Genomic DNA, 16,263 nt, shown 5'->3' on the forward strand with positions numbered 1-16,263 from the left:
ATGGGGATGAGGTGTGATGGTAGTGGTGGGCTGGTTTAATGCTGCTAGCCCCTAATTCTCATCTGCTTTATTGATGAGAAGCTGTCAGCTGCACTGCTGTTTCTTCAGCCTGCTCTGGGGGGGGAGCCTTGCTTTGGGCGTTCTCTGCTTTAACAGAAAGGGTAAACCTCAGGTGGGCTTCCTTGTACAGAGCAAACTCAGTACCTTGATTATTACTGCCTAAGCGTGGGCAATGAGGTCACATTACCATTGGCCTTACCATCAGCCCAATCCTGCACAAAAGCAGAGATCCTTCAGTGGTCCGGGCTGGATGCCTCAGGCAGTGCTGCAGGGAGTTTGAGGAGCAAAGCAGTACAAGGAGTGCTGAGCTGTGTGCCCATATTGCTCATTTGTCACCAGCATGGGGCTGAGCATGGGAAGCCATGGTGTGTGGTTTGGTGCCAGCCCTGTGCCCATGTTGGGCTGCATTGTGCCATTGCAGATGTTTATGTGACATGCTGGTTCCCATTTCCAAGCTGCATCTGTAGAAAGCCAGCTGTGTTTTCCTGGAGGAGTCATTGCATTTTAGCATCAGAGTAGTAAATATAGTAAAATTTGTTTAAATATGAACATGCTTCATTGGCATGACAAGTAATGTTTGTTTGTATTTTCAGCTGTTGTATGTTGTGTGCATTAACTGTAATATTTCCAAGGAACTAACATCTGTGGAAGGAAGGGGAAGTGCTCTTGATTAGGGAAGTCCCACTGAGATTATTTTCTTTCATGTCAGATGCTGTACAACATGTAGTCAGGCTCTGATTTTGAGTTTGTGAAAATTGTTCAAAAATATGCCGTTCAGTGGGACAAACAGATACTGTTTGCAAGACTCAGGAAATACTGATGGAAAAAATGAAAGTGTAGAACAGAATGCTTAGTTGCTTTTTTTTTCCATTCATGAATGCCCACAATCCTTTAGCTTTGAGATACCTCTGAAACTATTACTGAAACACCTTTGTGGGTGGGTTGGCTTGTGCCAGTAGCATCTCTCAGAGCCTAATGCTGAGAAACTGCGTGTGGAAGGAATGAGAGGTGGCAGTGGAGCCCTGCACACCTGTCTGAGCTGAGCTACATCAACAGAATGAAATGGCCTTTTCCAATATTAGACTGGTAAATTAAAGAACTCGAAAATAGCTGCTGATTTGAGGTAAACGGTGACTCGTTGACTGCTGTGAAATAAAAGCTCCTCGTTTATCAAGGGTGGTTTAAGCTTCAGTGGCTGCGGTGTGCTGGCTGTGTGTGACCCCCACCTGCAGCTGGGGGAGATTAATCATCAGGACCGTGCTCAGCTGCGTCTCCAGGAGCATCTCGAGGACACGGCCGCAGCCGAGCAGCGCTGGTCCCCACGCAGTGCGGGCCGGGCCGTACCTGCCAGCGCCCCGCGAAGCCGAGCTGCTTCCCGCGCTGAAAGGTGCCTTTGTGCACCTTTGTGTGAATCTGCGGAAGGTGATGGGCCGCAAGCGGCTTTCAGGACACGCTCAGCAGCGCTAGAGGAGCTTGGCTCTGCCCAAGCTGAGACCTCAGCCCGACGCTGCCGCGAGGGGTGGTCCTGGCCGCAGCTGCGGTGCTTGCGTTAACGATGGCAGCTGTGTGCTTAATTAGTGCTGTGCGCAGTAATTGGCTGCTCTCAGTGGGACTCCGAGGTTGGTAGAGGAGGCCTCGTGGACAACGCGGTCCATTTTTTTTAATTAAAATAAGGTAAATCTTTTCTTGTTTTACTGGGATGGATTGGTCTGGGGTTACTGCTGAGAATGGGAATGGTTTGTCCTTGTTTGAGCGCTGAGCCTGGCGTGCTTCTGTGGAGGGTTGGTTGCACTGGGTTTGGAGAACGGAGACCGTAGCTGAGATCTGCAGCGTGTTACTGCAAAGCAAACTGTACTTCTGAAATTGAGTGTTAAATAAGGCCATTCCGTGTTTGAGTCTGATTGCATACGACTGCCTTAAAACACTGCCCTGTTTGGTGGTAAGTAAAGTGAGCCAGTTTCTACTTGGAACAAAATTGTCTAACGTGGAGTTCTCGGTGAGCCTGGCTGGTTTATCTGAGCTGCAGTAGGTCTGTGTGCAGTGAGGAGAGTGGTTACAGGCAGAGTTTTTATTCCTGACTTTCAGTGTTGTTTCTCAGCTATGGGATTGGTGTGTCCCATGTGGCTGAGTTCTCTTGATTTGGTTTTCTGAGCTTTTTATGCAGCTACTGAAAAAAAGCTTTTGCTCATGCAAAATATCTCCTTTAAAAGTGTTAGTTTTCTCTTTGCAAACTGTGTCGTTCATAAGAATACGTTAACCTGTTCCTTCTGCTGTTGACTTGGCAATTTCTTTTCAATGTTTTGTTTATGATTGTGATCTCATCTGATGTAAAAACTATGGCAGTTAAATGTTTTGATTTTTGTAGCTGCTTTGCAGTTTGGCTGTCCCTGAGAGGCTCGGGTGATATTTTGTGATCAGTAAATGTTTTCGGACTTGTGAGACTTATGCTGAAAAACTTTGCATTTAAAAAAACAGAAAATGTTTAGAGTAACAAAATTTCTCGTGGTTTACTGTAGAGGCTGTAAAATCTCTCTCATAGATATGGCCTAAGGCCTGCCTGGCTTCTTCTGAAGGCAGCAGCAGCAGCTGTGTCCTCCTCTTGTTCGTCAAGGTGGAGAACAGGTGAAACAAATTTAGACTTCTGCAAGACTTAGTAGTTTATATTTTCATTGTGGTGAGTCTGGAGGAAGCACGAGGTGCAGCTGTGGAAACATGGGCCAATGGGCACGGCAGTGGCTTTAGCCCCAGGAGAGCCCGAGCTCCTAGGCAGATTTCCTGCAACTTTATGCAAGCTTCAGTTGCTTCCCTCCACCTTCATTATAGGCTACAGGAAAAATTGTTTTTTCCAGTTAATGGGATAACTTGAAGGAATGAATAAAAGCATTGGGGTTTTACATTATACTCAGGTTTATTCTGGAGAGGAGATCAGACACAGTCCAAGCTTAGGGTACTCTGTGCCTGTGGGCAGCACCTGTCCTTGCCAGGCAGTTAAGTTACCAGAACAGCTGTGTGCTACTGTGGCCTACAAACACTTAGAATTGCTGTGGTATTTATTTGGATTGGTTTCTCTTTTTGGTTGTTCTCTTCAAAGCAGCCTTCTTGGCTGCTGTATTCTTGTGAAAATCTCAATGAATGCTGTGAAATTTCTGAGAAGAAAAATGAGATGAGAAATACAAGGAAAAGTTGGTGAATTGTGTATTATTATTTATTTGCTTGCACTTTATATCAACAAAGCGTTTTAGGAGACGTTTCTCTAACTGTGACGAATTCTTTATCACTGAGTTCTGAAGACTTCAGATGCGAACATCTCATTATCGTCTGTATTTTAAATGTTGTTGGTGTTAAAAGGCTTCCATCAAATACACGACTTATAACTGCATGCGTGCAGAAGAGATAAAGGAATTAATGTGTTTGCAGTACACAAGTTGCCAAAGCCTGATTCCTATAAATCTGGGTTTTCAACTGCAGTCAGTTTATTGTCAATTTATCTTCCCTAGTGTAGGTCTTAACTTGATGGCTTGTGCGTTGTTTCTGCTGTTAGTTTTGTTGTTTGTATGTGAGAGAAATTGCCTTTTTTCATTTGAACTTGTTACAGTACTGTAGTGCTGCAGTTCAATTCTCTGTTTGGGCAGTGTTAATAATAATACCTTCTTTGAGCTGAATATAAAGAAATGTTGCTTAAATATTGAAAGGGAACTTTCAGTGTTGGACGCTGATGGAAAGCAACTCTTTCAAATTAAACACACCCTGAATTCAGGAGAGGCCTCAGTATGCTCACATTATGTCAGATGTTATCAGCTACTTTGCTGTCTGTCAGTGTTAGCTTTCAGATGAATCTAAGCAAATATCTTAATTTCTTAGGTAAAATCCAAAACACTGGAAGCAAATTTCTGCTAATCTCCAGTTCACTACTACATGACCTGGATGGAGCAGAAACATTCCAGTCTTACACTTCAGTTTGTATTCACGTTTAATTTTAATGGAATTCTGTGTAACTCTTTCCATGTTTGAAGCTGAGGTAGGGTTACTAGCAAATAACAATCTTTTACATCTTTTTTTTTTTTTTTTTGGTGGGTACTACTGATAGTTTGAACTAACTTGCTTATTGGTATCAACAAATACTGCTTTCTACAGAACTTAATGTCAAAGAGCCTTTTCATTTGTTAGAAGCCTGATGCCGCAAGTTACTGTTGGGTCAGAAATAGTATATTTACTGGCTTATTTTTAAATTCAAGTTGCATTTCTTGGTGGTTTGAATTTTCCTCATCACGTATTCTGGGAAGGCAGGGCACTTATCTCAGACTGAATCAATACTCCCTGTGTGACAATCACCTCATCGTATTTTGTCATAAAAATATGCTGAAATCTTAAGGGTATTTTGCTACTAATTCCATTCATTTTCTGCACAAGAGCTGAAAGCAGTGTCAAGGAGTCCTGAAAATGGTGACGTTAGAAATCTCAGGACTGTTTAGATCCTGCTGTGTTCCAAGCACAGTGTTGGAGATAATTATGCTTCTAATGTGCTGCTAAACTGATGCAGAAAGTACCTCATTTTCATACTCACTCCGGGATGTACCTGTGAGTGTAGTGCCAAGAGATGATGCTTCTGGGGAAGCAGTGGAGAAGGGGAAATCATCTACGGGGTCATTGAACATCTGTTGGAGGCTGATGGAGATGTGTGGAAGCTTCAAAGCATACCCAGTTATCTCTGCCTTTCCAGGGACAGGCATTGAAAGAAGAACTTGAAAGCAGCTGTTGTAATGCTTGCATGCTCACTGGTCTGGAAATTTCCTCTACAGTTCTAGTAGTTTAAGTATTCCAATTTATTACTATTTTTTAAGTATCTCATTGTCCACACGGGCTTATTTAATGGCTGTAGAGAAGTGTTAGACAAAACGTTTTCCACCTACTGTTCTCAGGCTTTTCCAATTAAGGGAAGGGTGGGGTTGCCTTGGTGAACTTCAGTACATTGCAGACTGAAAAAGATCTGTTTCTTACTGTCTTCAGAAGAATTATGTTCCACCCCAGTATGTTTAAATGTCGGCAATCAGGTGAATTTCAATGCCTAAGAATTGTTTGGGAAAGAAAGCGGTTCGTTTGTTTTGAACTATTAGTTGACAATGAAGTTGCTGCTGTTCGTGTTAAAAACGTCTTTGCTGGTATTCAGTTGCTGCTTATCACACTTGTGTTGTTCTCTAATGGAAGTAAAGTGCCTGGAAAGCAATTCTATTGTTTCCTCCTGTGCCTATGTAAATAACTAACGCATCCCAATGATTGGATGGGACATAATTGGAAATGAGTTTTGAAGGTTGTAATATGCATATTAATTAAGAATGTGAACTGGTCATCAGGAAGACTCCTGTCTGCTTCATCTTCTGATTACAGGTAAACATCATTATCTTTTCTAGTGGGACACAGTGACTGAAAGTAGCAGTGTTCTACTCTGTGAGTCTGTTATTGATGTCTGGGTACCAGAACAATTTCCCCAGAGTTTTTAAAGCAGATTAAGAATGCTTAGGGGATCTCCAGAGCTCCCTTAATTGTGAGGTCTAGCATTTTTTAAGGCTTACATCCCTGTGATAAGAGGTAGTGTGGTAGGACAGGGACAGAGCATTAGGAAGGCTGGGTTTGTGTCGAAGCTTCGGGCTTGTCCTCGCTGTGGTGTGACACTGGGGAAGTGGCTTTGCTTCTGTAATTGAGGGCGGATATAAGGGTGCAGTGGTAGCAACCAATCTGGAGTGTTGAGATGTCAACAGCAACCTGCTACAGGAAACGCTGCAGAAAACGGTTCTGTGCTTTCCTCTTGATGTAAATGTATGGGGGGAAGAAGAACAAAATTCAACACTTATGACACATGAAGTGTTTCTGCACAGTGGACTTCTTAACCATGTTCACTGAGTTACTGAAAACAATCCTCAGCAGATGCGCTTCATCAGCAGATCCATGATGTATCAGTGTAGAGAGATGCTGCTTCTTCTGGGCTGCTATTGTTTTAGTGTTACGGTCACCTTTTGTTGGAAGATATAAAAAAGCATTTTGAACTATTTAAAAAGTCTGGATTTAAATTGGAGTAAAAAGAGTAGTTCTTTGCAATGATACCTTCCACATTTGGTTCACTGTGTTGTTGTTCACCGACTGGTTTGTGGTTTGGTCAGTTTGTAAGTGGAAAAATAACCACAGAAACAGCTTAGTCTGGTTGAAGCAACTCTTTTTTATTAATGCAAGCACATCCAGTCAAACACAGAATATCCTGCTTTATGGTACAGCTTTATATTTAGCATTTCAGCTCAGAATAGCAAAACACAGTATTTAAGGAATGTATCAAACTGAGGGAAGAAAAAGGAACCAATGTGGATACTGCGTTGATTTCAAGTATATACTAGGACTGATTGACCAGAGAAGTGCACATTCATGTGAAAGCTTTTTTTTAATACATTTACAGGAAGTGTTCTAAAATTGCATTTCAAATATATATCTTTTCATAAATTTTAAGCATCCCTTTTAAATCTGTTACATAAACAAAGCTGATTTACAATCCCTTTTATAGTGTCCAACAATGTTACTAGCTAGAACATCTCTGAAAGTGCAAAACACTGTAATAATACAGTTTAGATATTCTTACTCTAGTCCAGGACTGAAGGTCAGTACTTCAGCACAGGAAAAATAGCAGCAGATCATAAGAATTATCCCTTCTCCTTTTCTGGGCTGTTCTTGTCAACAGTTGTTCTACTTTTTCCTACTTCTGTATGGCATAACTTGCTTTTGTTCCTCTTTGATTTCAGTGCTATGGGAATAGCAAAATACTAATTTCTCTCTCCTATACCCCAACTTATTGTTCTAATTTTAAGTATTTAGCAGGGGGCAGGAGGGAGAACAGGAGAGAGGGAAGGTTCTTTAATATTTCACTGTACTGCAGGGCCAACACAGCAAACATTTTCTGTTAAGTGTGTGCTGATGCTACGTAAAACAGTGGCACTGCTCAAGGCTGGCTGTATGCACTCAGCGGGAAGAGGCAACTGGACTGGAGTGAACCTGATGCTCAGTCCGCAAGTCTTGTCCCTGCTTCAACACAGAGCAGAATAGGATACAAAGAAACTACTCAAAATTGACTATTTTTAAATAAAGTGGTGCAGAGATCCTCTGTGATGATTGGTGAGAGAGGCTGTAACCACAGTACATTAAAGGGCTTTTCTGAAGAAAGAAAGGTTCCACTACAACAGCCCAGCTTAGTCATTGTCTTTATGGATACCTGGCCCTTGTGCCTTAAGAGAACAGTTTCTGGAAAATATAATAAATATTCATAGGTAATAATTCATAAAACAAAAGAGTTTTTAATCTGAGCCTATTTCCTTTCTTTTTTCTTTACTTGACATTTGGGGAGAAAGAAAAATACTGAAATGTTGTGTTTTTGTTGGTTTTTTTTCCTGAAATGGATAGCTTAATCATAAGCTTTTCATATGCTCATTTGGTGAAATAGGTATAAACTTGGGGTGAAAAGGAGAAGTTGGAAATAATGGGCATTACTTCTGTCAATGGACTTACAGATAATCTCTAACTTTGATCTAGATTCATATGCCTGATTAGTTCCTTATATTGTTTTCCTATAGATTTCAGTGGGTCCTGCCCCAGACTGTCATGGCTTGCAAAAGTTGCTCGAGTTTGTAGAGATGAGCTCTTAACCTTCTTTGGCAATTTTAGCCTTAGTTGGACATCTGAGTTTACTTCCCTCTCCTTTATTTGGGCATGATATCTTTTTTTCCGTAAACTGTTTGCAGAAATACATATTGAACCTGTTTTGCAGAGATAATCTAGGTTAGACATCATTCTCTTAAAAAAAAAAAAAAATCCCTGATTTTTAAGGAGGAAAACACAAACTATTCTGACAATCAGAATTTGAAGGATAGTTCCCAGATGTATTTAAACTTAGATGTGTGCATATTCACACATACACACATACGCACACACAAACGCACAACCCTCAGTAGTTACCCTATCTTCTCTTTAAATTGTGTAACAAAAATATGTTTGCTGCACCATCAGTGTCGTAGGCAGGTATACTCTACCTCATGTGTCATATTCTTAATTTTATTTAAAAAGTACATTGTGGCTGGTTTTGAGACATCCATATTTTTATTTTCTTTGCTTCCAATCCAGCATAATAGAAGGTACGCTAAACAATGTCAGTACCTTGTAAGGCACTATTTTCTGATGTAGGAGAGGAACAGGCTTACTGCAGATGTCTAAGGCCTTGACTCTACGAACACTCATACGTGTGATCACTCTTGCTGATTTGAAAGAATCCACAGGTGGACGTATTGAGCGTTCTGTAGTCTGTCGGTCCAATGGAGTATTTAATACTGGCTGTAGCTGAGATGTGTGTTTTAACTTTTATTTGTTTTGGTGGAAGTAATAAAAAATAAAAATTTGGATGCTGATAGAATAAGATCTCCCCAGGGATCCCAACTCCTATGATACGCTTCATCTCTGAGAACAGGGCCCTGCCCTTTTTTTAAATAAAAAAACCAAAACCCTTCACTTAAGTGCCTTAAGGTTGACATGTGAAATATTTTACCACATTTTGTTTCATAAAAGGTACTGTATATACAAAACAGACCTCAACCAGTGAGGTCATCTTAACCCAGTCCAACTCTTTCAGGTTGTAAAAACACATTCATTCTGTGTGCTTTGAAGTCTGCAGATCGGATCCAAAAATCTCAGGCCCTGTTAAGCAGAGTTGTCCTAGAAAAAGAATTAACAAAAACAGCTTCGTATTGTGACAGTCTTAATGATTTTGGTAAGGGTTGGCAATTGATCTTTCATCAGTATCTGAAAGCCTTTCTTCAAGGGGCAGCTTTTTCAACTGTTATAAACTGGCCTGCCTCTCTGAATTCCAGTAATAGTAATGACTTTAAAGATACAACCTTTGTAGCCTTCGGAATGTGCTCAGGCAAATAAGACATGTTACTTCCTCATCTTAACTATTGTTTGCAGCCTGGCACTGGATTTAGTACAGGGTATGTTGCATGAATGTCTTAAGTGAAAAATTTATGTGTCAGCTTGGGACACGCTACGTTCTTCTCATTATCCAGTACAAAAACCTCAAAGCTAAATGTCTAACGATTTGAAAAAGTCTAAAGCTTTCATCTGAAAACTGATCTCATGTACATGGAATAGGTGCCCCTTCCTCAAAAAGAGGAAGGAGTTGCTGAGATCTCTCATAAGAGTATTTGTGTAAGATTTCATCCTTTTACAACAGTGGTAAGGATTTAAGTATGATAAATGATAGGACCTTCTTTTATATATATGTTCCCTTGAAAAAAGCATGTCTGAAAACTTCAAATACAGACTCTGTAACTGTCTATCACAGCCTGAACTGAGCATATTCTTCTCATGGTGTCAAGCAGTGCTCTTGGAGGCTGAGCTGACTTGAGAAGGTTTATCAGAATCCTGTAGAATTTTTTTCAGAATTGAATATTTGAAGGAAAAGAGGCCAAAACGGTAATATTTACAGGATACACAAACAAGAGGGAAGAAGCTGACAGTTCTGAACCTGTTTTTTTTTATGTGCTCAGGGCACAGATAAGGCTGAGTTGAATATGCAGAAATGATTATGAACAGCTCATGAGCATGCAAGAGCCTCATGCTGAGGAAGCTTCGTACCTGAGTGTTTTCCAGCTGTCTTTTTCCATGTGGTTTTCTGGACCTTCACTTTCAAAGGATGCAATAAACAGAGCTGTTAAGTACAAAAAGAACAGTTGGATTCTTTAAATGAAGCAATTATCAAGTAATTGGCATATAACAGTTGTAACATAAGACTTTGTGAATGAGGTTATCTCCCATCAGGAACCAATGTGGAAGTGGTAATACATGCTTGTCAAATATCGTTCTTGCATGTTAACTCTTTTCTCTGTTCACTGTCTGCACTTCAAGAAAAAAGACTCTATATATAATGTTCAGTAAGGGCTTTTACCTTCTTCACTGTAAATTGGTGCAGTGAGTAGATAACTCTGGATCTTCTTGTCCTTTTCAAAAGGACACTCGACCTGCTTCCATGTCAGGAAATCATGAATCTGTCTTGAAATTTCCCAGAATTTCTGCATGAGGTAAATGAAAAAACTTTACAGTCACTTTTCTTTCAAATACTAATTCCTGTCTATAATTTCAGGGCCTCTGTCTCATTCTCATTCACGCTTCTGCTCTTACTATCCTTTATTCCACCTCTTTCCTTGTTATTCTTTCATTGTATGTTTTTAGCAGCTCAGTGTGAAGAAGGAATTTCTCTGTACTGTGACCTTTACACAGTTTTCAGAGTCTGGGGCTTTGAACATATTCCAGGAGCAGAGTTGGGGAGTGACAAATGTTTACTCTTCCAAACAAAATTATTTTATTTGATTTTTGCATTCTTTATATAACATGAAAAATTGCGTGAGTGTGACCTTTCTTGAAGAGATTTCCCTTTTCAGTTGGCTAATAGAAAGACTATTTCATTTGGGTTTTTATTTAAGTAACTTTTAATGTTTGGGTTTTGGCTTCAAAATTCTTACTTTCTTCTCCATCTTTGTGTATCAGTCCTTTTGTTACAAATTAATATTATTTCACCCACTTTTGTATTTATATATTTCATGGTTTGCAGTGTGCTTGTCCCATTTCATCTAAACCCAGAAGTTAATCTCCATTTTAGTCTGTTTTAAAACCTGATGTCTTAACTGATGGCAATAACGTTAGCAATCCTATGGATTCTCTTCTGCATATGCATTTGTGTGTGGATCTGCTGGGTAAAGAATATAAGCGTAGCAACCACTGCAATCACTGGCTTTCAAAGAAACTTGATATTGGGATCTTAATATCACTTCCCCTAAGATAATGGTATCACTTAGTCTAGTTTATAGCAATGCTGGAATGACTTTAACATCTCACATTTTAAAACTGTAATGCAAAATGCTTGCCTAAGTGTTGTAGTTCTTATAAAACAAAGTCCTACCTTGAAGTTTATCTGCCCATTGGGCAAGCGGTTTGTGTGTATTTTGTGCAGGAAGTAGATATCTTTAATAAACAGGTTGAAAACTGGGATGACTATTTTCTCTCGATTGCTGTTGGCAGTCTGGGATCTCTGTGCTGCTCCTTGCAGGGCTGTGCGGTAATTACAGAAGTTGCTGGAGGGATCCATGTGATGCTGTTTTGATGAGGGAAAGGCAGTCATATAATAAAAATTACTTAAGATCAGATTGTTTTTAATATATTTATCAGAGTACATGCTATATAATTTCACTGGGTGCCATTCTATGTTTCTAAGATAGAATACCTTAAGTTGATCAGATCTGGATTCAGAAGTTTGTTTTAAAATTCCTGTCTTGCTTGAAGGGAGAGTTATACTCTAGCTTTCTCTATTCTTTCTTTCATTGGCTTACGTGAGGATGAAAGGAGATGTGAAATGGCTGTTGGCGGTGAGGGGGGGAGACTAATTCAATTTGCTGTCATTGATCTGATGATTGCAATTGAATTTAGTTTTGGTTCAGGTTCAGACCACTAGATGGAGTACTCTAATCAATTTTATGGGATGCAAAAAAGCATTCGCTTCCTTGAGGAATGAAAGGTTCTCTGATGTTGGAGGGGGTTGGGGGGGGGAAGATATGATAGGAAGAAAGAGCCTACAAAAAACATACATTAGTTGTTTGGGGTTGTGTTGTTTTTTTTTTTTTGCAGTCAAGCAAGAATTTTGGAATTCAGTAAATGCTTTCCCTAATGTGTATATACGGAAGACCACTGACAGAGGTGCCTCTATGATCTCTGAGTTGGTTTCATCTAGACCTCCACTGTAGAATTACTATTTGATGGATTTCTAAATAAAGTCTGAACTTTATGCGTACCTCTAACACATCAAATTTGGCAGTTTTGACCTTGGACCAAGTTTTCTTTAGCCGTGCCACAGGACTCAAGTTCATGCCAGCTAAGTGGTGAGAAAGGAGACAAAACAGAAACAACTGAGTTGGAAAAAAATATAGGGCTTGTACGTCAGCACCTTACTTGTGCTTTGGAAGGCAGTTCAGTTCAACAAACAGATGTAGCTAACAGTGTGTGACCATCTGTCACTGGTGCATTTTGTGCCTGTAGAAGTGCTGGTGTGGTCAGCCAGCTTAGGGCAAGTATGAGTGTTCTCTTGCCAGTTGGGTTGTAAAATGAAGTGCCTTTTGTCATCTGAGTTTGGGATACTTACAGATAATAGCCATCATTGAGTTGAAGTTTCCAATATTGAAACATTCTCTTGCCACATCAATGAAAAATTCCACCATTCTTGTACGCTGTTTTTTCTTTACAACCTGGAAAAAAAACAAGATCTCTTAGGAGGGAAGGGATGGCCTAAATTTGGGGTAGGATGTTCAGTTAAAGGCATTTATTATAAGCTGGTTGAAGAAAGACCTCAAAACATCATCTCGTTAAGCAATCTGATTGCATAGGCCTAAGGCCATTTTATTAAGATCTATTTCTTAATGAAGTAGTATATGAGGCCATTACCAATTATTTGCCCAGTTGGGGAAGAGTGTAATTTTTTATTTACGCATTAAGCTCAGTGTCTTAGAGAACCTGTATGAACATGCTAGACACTTCTCAGTTGCTTCCTGGGAGAAGGGCACAACATGAAGCTACTATCAGAAGAAGATATGCCAAAAAGCTTAAACCTAAGGAGGAAGACTTAAGAACAGGGTCTGTAACTCAGATGTGAAGAGGAATAGTAGCCACGTTTTGATTTTATTTTTTTTCTCCACCATTTATTTTATATATTATAAATGCATACCTTAGGAATTTGTGTGCATGTAAAAATAAATAAAACTTCTAAACTTCCAACTCAATACAACTTTCATCTTGTTACATGACTGTTACTATGGAAGCTACCCATAGAGAACACTTGCAAAGGCAAATATAGCTGTGAACTCTTAATTGCATAAGCATGCAAATAATTTAATGCTTGAATGATGCTATTATCTTTAATTAGATTGCTTCTGTTTAAATCTCTATCAGACCACTACCTACCTCCTGTCCTTAATAACAAGACTATTTTGCTATCTTATCTTCTGCTAGTACGTACCCTGCAAATCTCTGTGGCCACCAGCATGCTAAGACAATTGAACCAGTTGTCATAGGCCTCCAAATTATAGGTTTTGGTAACATCGCCTCGGCACTGCAAGAGAAAAAGACCACAGATTTATTTATCTTATTGTTCATCATGATGAAGTAGGTATACTAAGTCATAAACTTCCCTTCCTATCTTGTTCAAAGTCTTACTGGATTTTGTTTAAGGCATAAATAAGGTCAGAAAATAAAAACCTTTTTTTGTACAAAGTTTACTGGGAATCCTGATCACTTTTTATTTCTAGTTTTCTCTGGACCCCTTCCCATACCTTATGATTATCCAGGGAGTCCATGTGGCTGACAATCTGCATGAGATCTTCTGGATAAATGTTGCTCACCCGTTCCTGTGTCAGAAAGATTAAAAACTGTCACTGTACAGGCAAACAGAGAGTTCAGTGAGAAATGCACCAATTAAACCTAAGTTATCAGATAGCTTTATAACTTTCATTTTCTTTAAGCTTTCTTTGCTGATAAATACAAAGCATTTCTATTGGAGGTACCTAGATGTTCTCATTCATCTCTTGGTATTTTGTTTCAATTAGCACATTAGAGGGTTTTACTGAACTCTATAGCAAAATACATATTATTGAGTGTATTAATAAATGGAAAACAATTCATGCAGGTGAATGTCTCACCAGTTCAATGTGGGTTAGCTGTTGTGCCAAGATCAGAGGGTCACAGCACACACTCAGGATGTCCTTTTGAGTAGACTGTGGCTTGGTTTTGAGGATGGTGCCTTTGTCTGTAGCAGGTTGCCGGAATTTCTCTTTTATTTCCTGGTACTGGCTCCGTGCAGAGAGAGCCATCAGGAGATTCTGTGTCATCTGACTAATGATCTTTTTCACCGTGCCATTTTCCTGCGAGAAAGGCAGATGTAACTTCGTAAGAACCTTTAATTCTTGCAAAGAATTTCTGATTGGTGAAAATAGATCTATTTCATTCTTGTTGACCTGTCCATCCTGTGTCAAAAGAACACAGGTATGTGATGATATTACATCTGCCTGCCTTCCCATTTCTGTTCCACTGTCTGGCTTGTCTACTTGTGGCAGCTCTTGACAGGTACCATATTTCCAAGGCTTCTGGATAAACAGCTTAAAAGTGGGTATAGTGAAAGGTGACTGAGCTGCCTGCACAAAGCTTCTTGGATCTTCTGCAATTCAAGTGATGAAATGGCTTCTCATTCTGATCAAACCCCCTGATGACCAAGTCTACTTGGACCATGCAGAATCCAAGGAACGCACATCATGTTTAGAAATATACCCTTAAAATACCTCCACTATATGTTTGAACAATTATAGAGCCTCAACAGATCTAGGTAGCAGCACAGTATCCATGTTCTTTGATTATTTAAAATGCCCTTGTGTTTGCTGAGTGCAGATTTTATGCCCTTACAGATCCAACCCTTACAATGGTAAAGCAAAAAAATTATAATCCACCTAGGCAGTTTTTGTTTTGTGTTCTTTTTTAATAAGTAAAACAGTTTAATTATTTTTGCAATTGACTCTGTGTCCTATAGACATTTACTTGTGAGGTCAACCCCAAAAAGCTATCCTGGTCACATTTATACTTCTCTGTCCCTCCTGTTACTGCTTCAGATGATTTTGAGTTCTCTGGCCTTGCTCTCACTGTCGCTGGAAAAACTAATTCGTAACAGTCCTTTTCCTTTCCATTATATTATTGTTCTCTTACTTATGTGCAAATTATTTCTCTTGAAGTTAGCCATGAGGTTAGATCTTAGCTGGCAATATGCTGTGTTGATTTCTGCCAGTCAACTGGATGCACTAGAAAGAGCTGCAATGACTCTGATCGTTCAAAACAGCCGCTAATGTGCGGTGATAACGGAAATTATGTAGCAGATGTGAGAGAAGATGACTACCAAATACTTGTATATTGCATGCTATAATTAAGCAATAATAGTATCTGAATGTTGCTTTACAAGGCAATAATCTGACTCCCAAGTGGAATAAAATGAAAAGCTGAAAGCAGTGTAGCTCATCTTGATGAGCAACTGGATTGCCACTGAACAGCAGCTGGCTGGACCCATTTTGGATATTGTGCTACAAGTGCTTAGAAGTGCCAAGGGAACGTGGTGGGGGGACTAAAATAGAGAGCTAATTTTGCTCTCCACTATACTGAGCTTTCTGTTGAAACCAGTTGACCTCAGCCTGTGCTTGACTTGCCATGCCTTTATGAGAAAAACTTTCTAGCTATGGATCCTAGGGAATCAAATCTGAAGGCAGGTGAGATTCAAATGTAGGAAGAAACTGCAGTGATATTAAAAACTATGGCTTACTGAAGCTATTGGGAATTTATCTATATCTTAACATTTAGACAAAGGGTCTTGGAGAGTTTTGGCAGTTTCCTTCTCTTTGTGGTCTTACTCTAAATTCTCTTGTAACGCTGGAAAATAAAGCTGAAAGTTTCAGCTAATTTGAGCAGGTATGACTTGGTGAGTTGAAATTAACTTCTCTGTGTCTGTGTTCTAACAGTCATGTACCTAACTGGCCTTGTATTACTGGGACGAGCATGACTGCTGTGTGTCAGTTCTTGTTTCATTCTGCTATCACCTTTGTAAGAATAGTGCCCTATGGAGATTTGGAAAAGCTTTAATATAGTAAATGTGAAAAAAAAATAAATCTGAATCATTACCGTAATTCTCTGCTGAAGCACAGTATGGGTCATTTCTTAGAACGAGAAAAAGGCAACAAATACTGAGAGCAAGAGCTGCTTTTTTTGGTCAGTATCACATTCTGTCTTCTAGAAGACAGAAGTGCATAGCTCTTTTCTGATGACTTGTAGCTTTGTTAAGGGGATAAATACTATGATGCTGGAATTAATGGATATCATCCCAGATGCTTCAGACACCAGAATGCTGAGCCATTTTGAGGTGTCTTCGCCCAAGTGAGAATTTATTCATTCATAATAGTGAGAGGAAAGGGGAGAAGAAGGAAAGGAGACAACTGTTTTCTAGTTCGGAATGTTGGACAAATAAAATACCGAGATACACATGCTCAGCAATCACTGTTTTGCTAAGTTCCCTTTCACAGTTGTATCTCTGCCAACGTACACCTCTCT

At 39.6% G+C, this 16,263-nt stretch overlaps 1 protein-coding gene across 3 annotated transcripts in view; it reads right to left on the reverse strand.

Moving 5' to 3' along the window:
- Positions 1-7,716: 7,716 nt before the first annotated feature.
- The window catches only part of RASGEF1A (RasGEF domain family member 1A), a 152,015-nt gene continuing 143,468 nt past the window's right edge, over positions 7,717-16,263 (reverse strand). For all 3 annotated transcript variants that reach the window (XM_065746998.1, XM_065747000.1, XM_065746999.1), the window contains 9 exons: positions 13,824-14,045; positions 13,458-13,532; positions 13,145-13,237; positions 12,275-12,377; positions 11,928-12,007; positions 11,042-11,233; positions 10,031-10,154; positions 9,721-9,793; positions 7,717-8,799 (listed from right to left, as the gene is read on the reverse strand). In XM_065746998.1, the coding sequence (XP_065603070.1) occupies positions 8,775-8,799; positions 9,721-9,793; positions 10,031-10,154; positions 11,042-11,233; positions 11,928-12,007; positions 12,275-12,377; positions 13,145-13,237; positions 13,458-13,532; positions 13,824-14,045 (987 nt within the window). In that variant the 3' untranslated portion in view covers positions 7,717-8,774. The remainder of the gene's footprint in view (positions 8,800-9,720; positions 9,794-10,030; positions 10,155-11,041; positions 11,234-11,927; positions 12,008-12,274; positions 12,378-13,144; positions 13,238-13,457; positions 13,533-13,823; positions 14,046-16,263) is intronic.

The sequence above is a fragment of the Cyrtonyx montezumae genome, unplaced genomic scaffold (assembly GCF_038088225.1).
Source record: "Cyrtonyx montezumae isolate F1298 unplaced genomic scaffold, pur_monq_1.0 scaffold_4, whole genome shotgun sequence".
Classification (NCBI taxonomy): domain Eukaryota; kingdom Metazoa; phylum Chordata; class Aves; order Galliformes; family Odontophoridae; genus Cyrtonyx; species Cyrtonyx montezumae.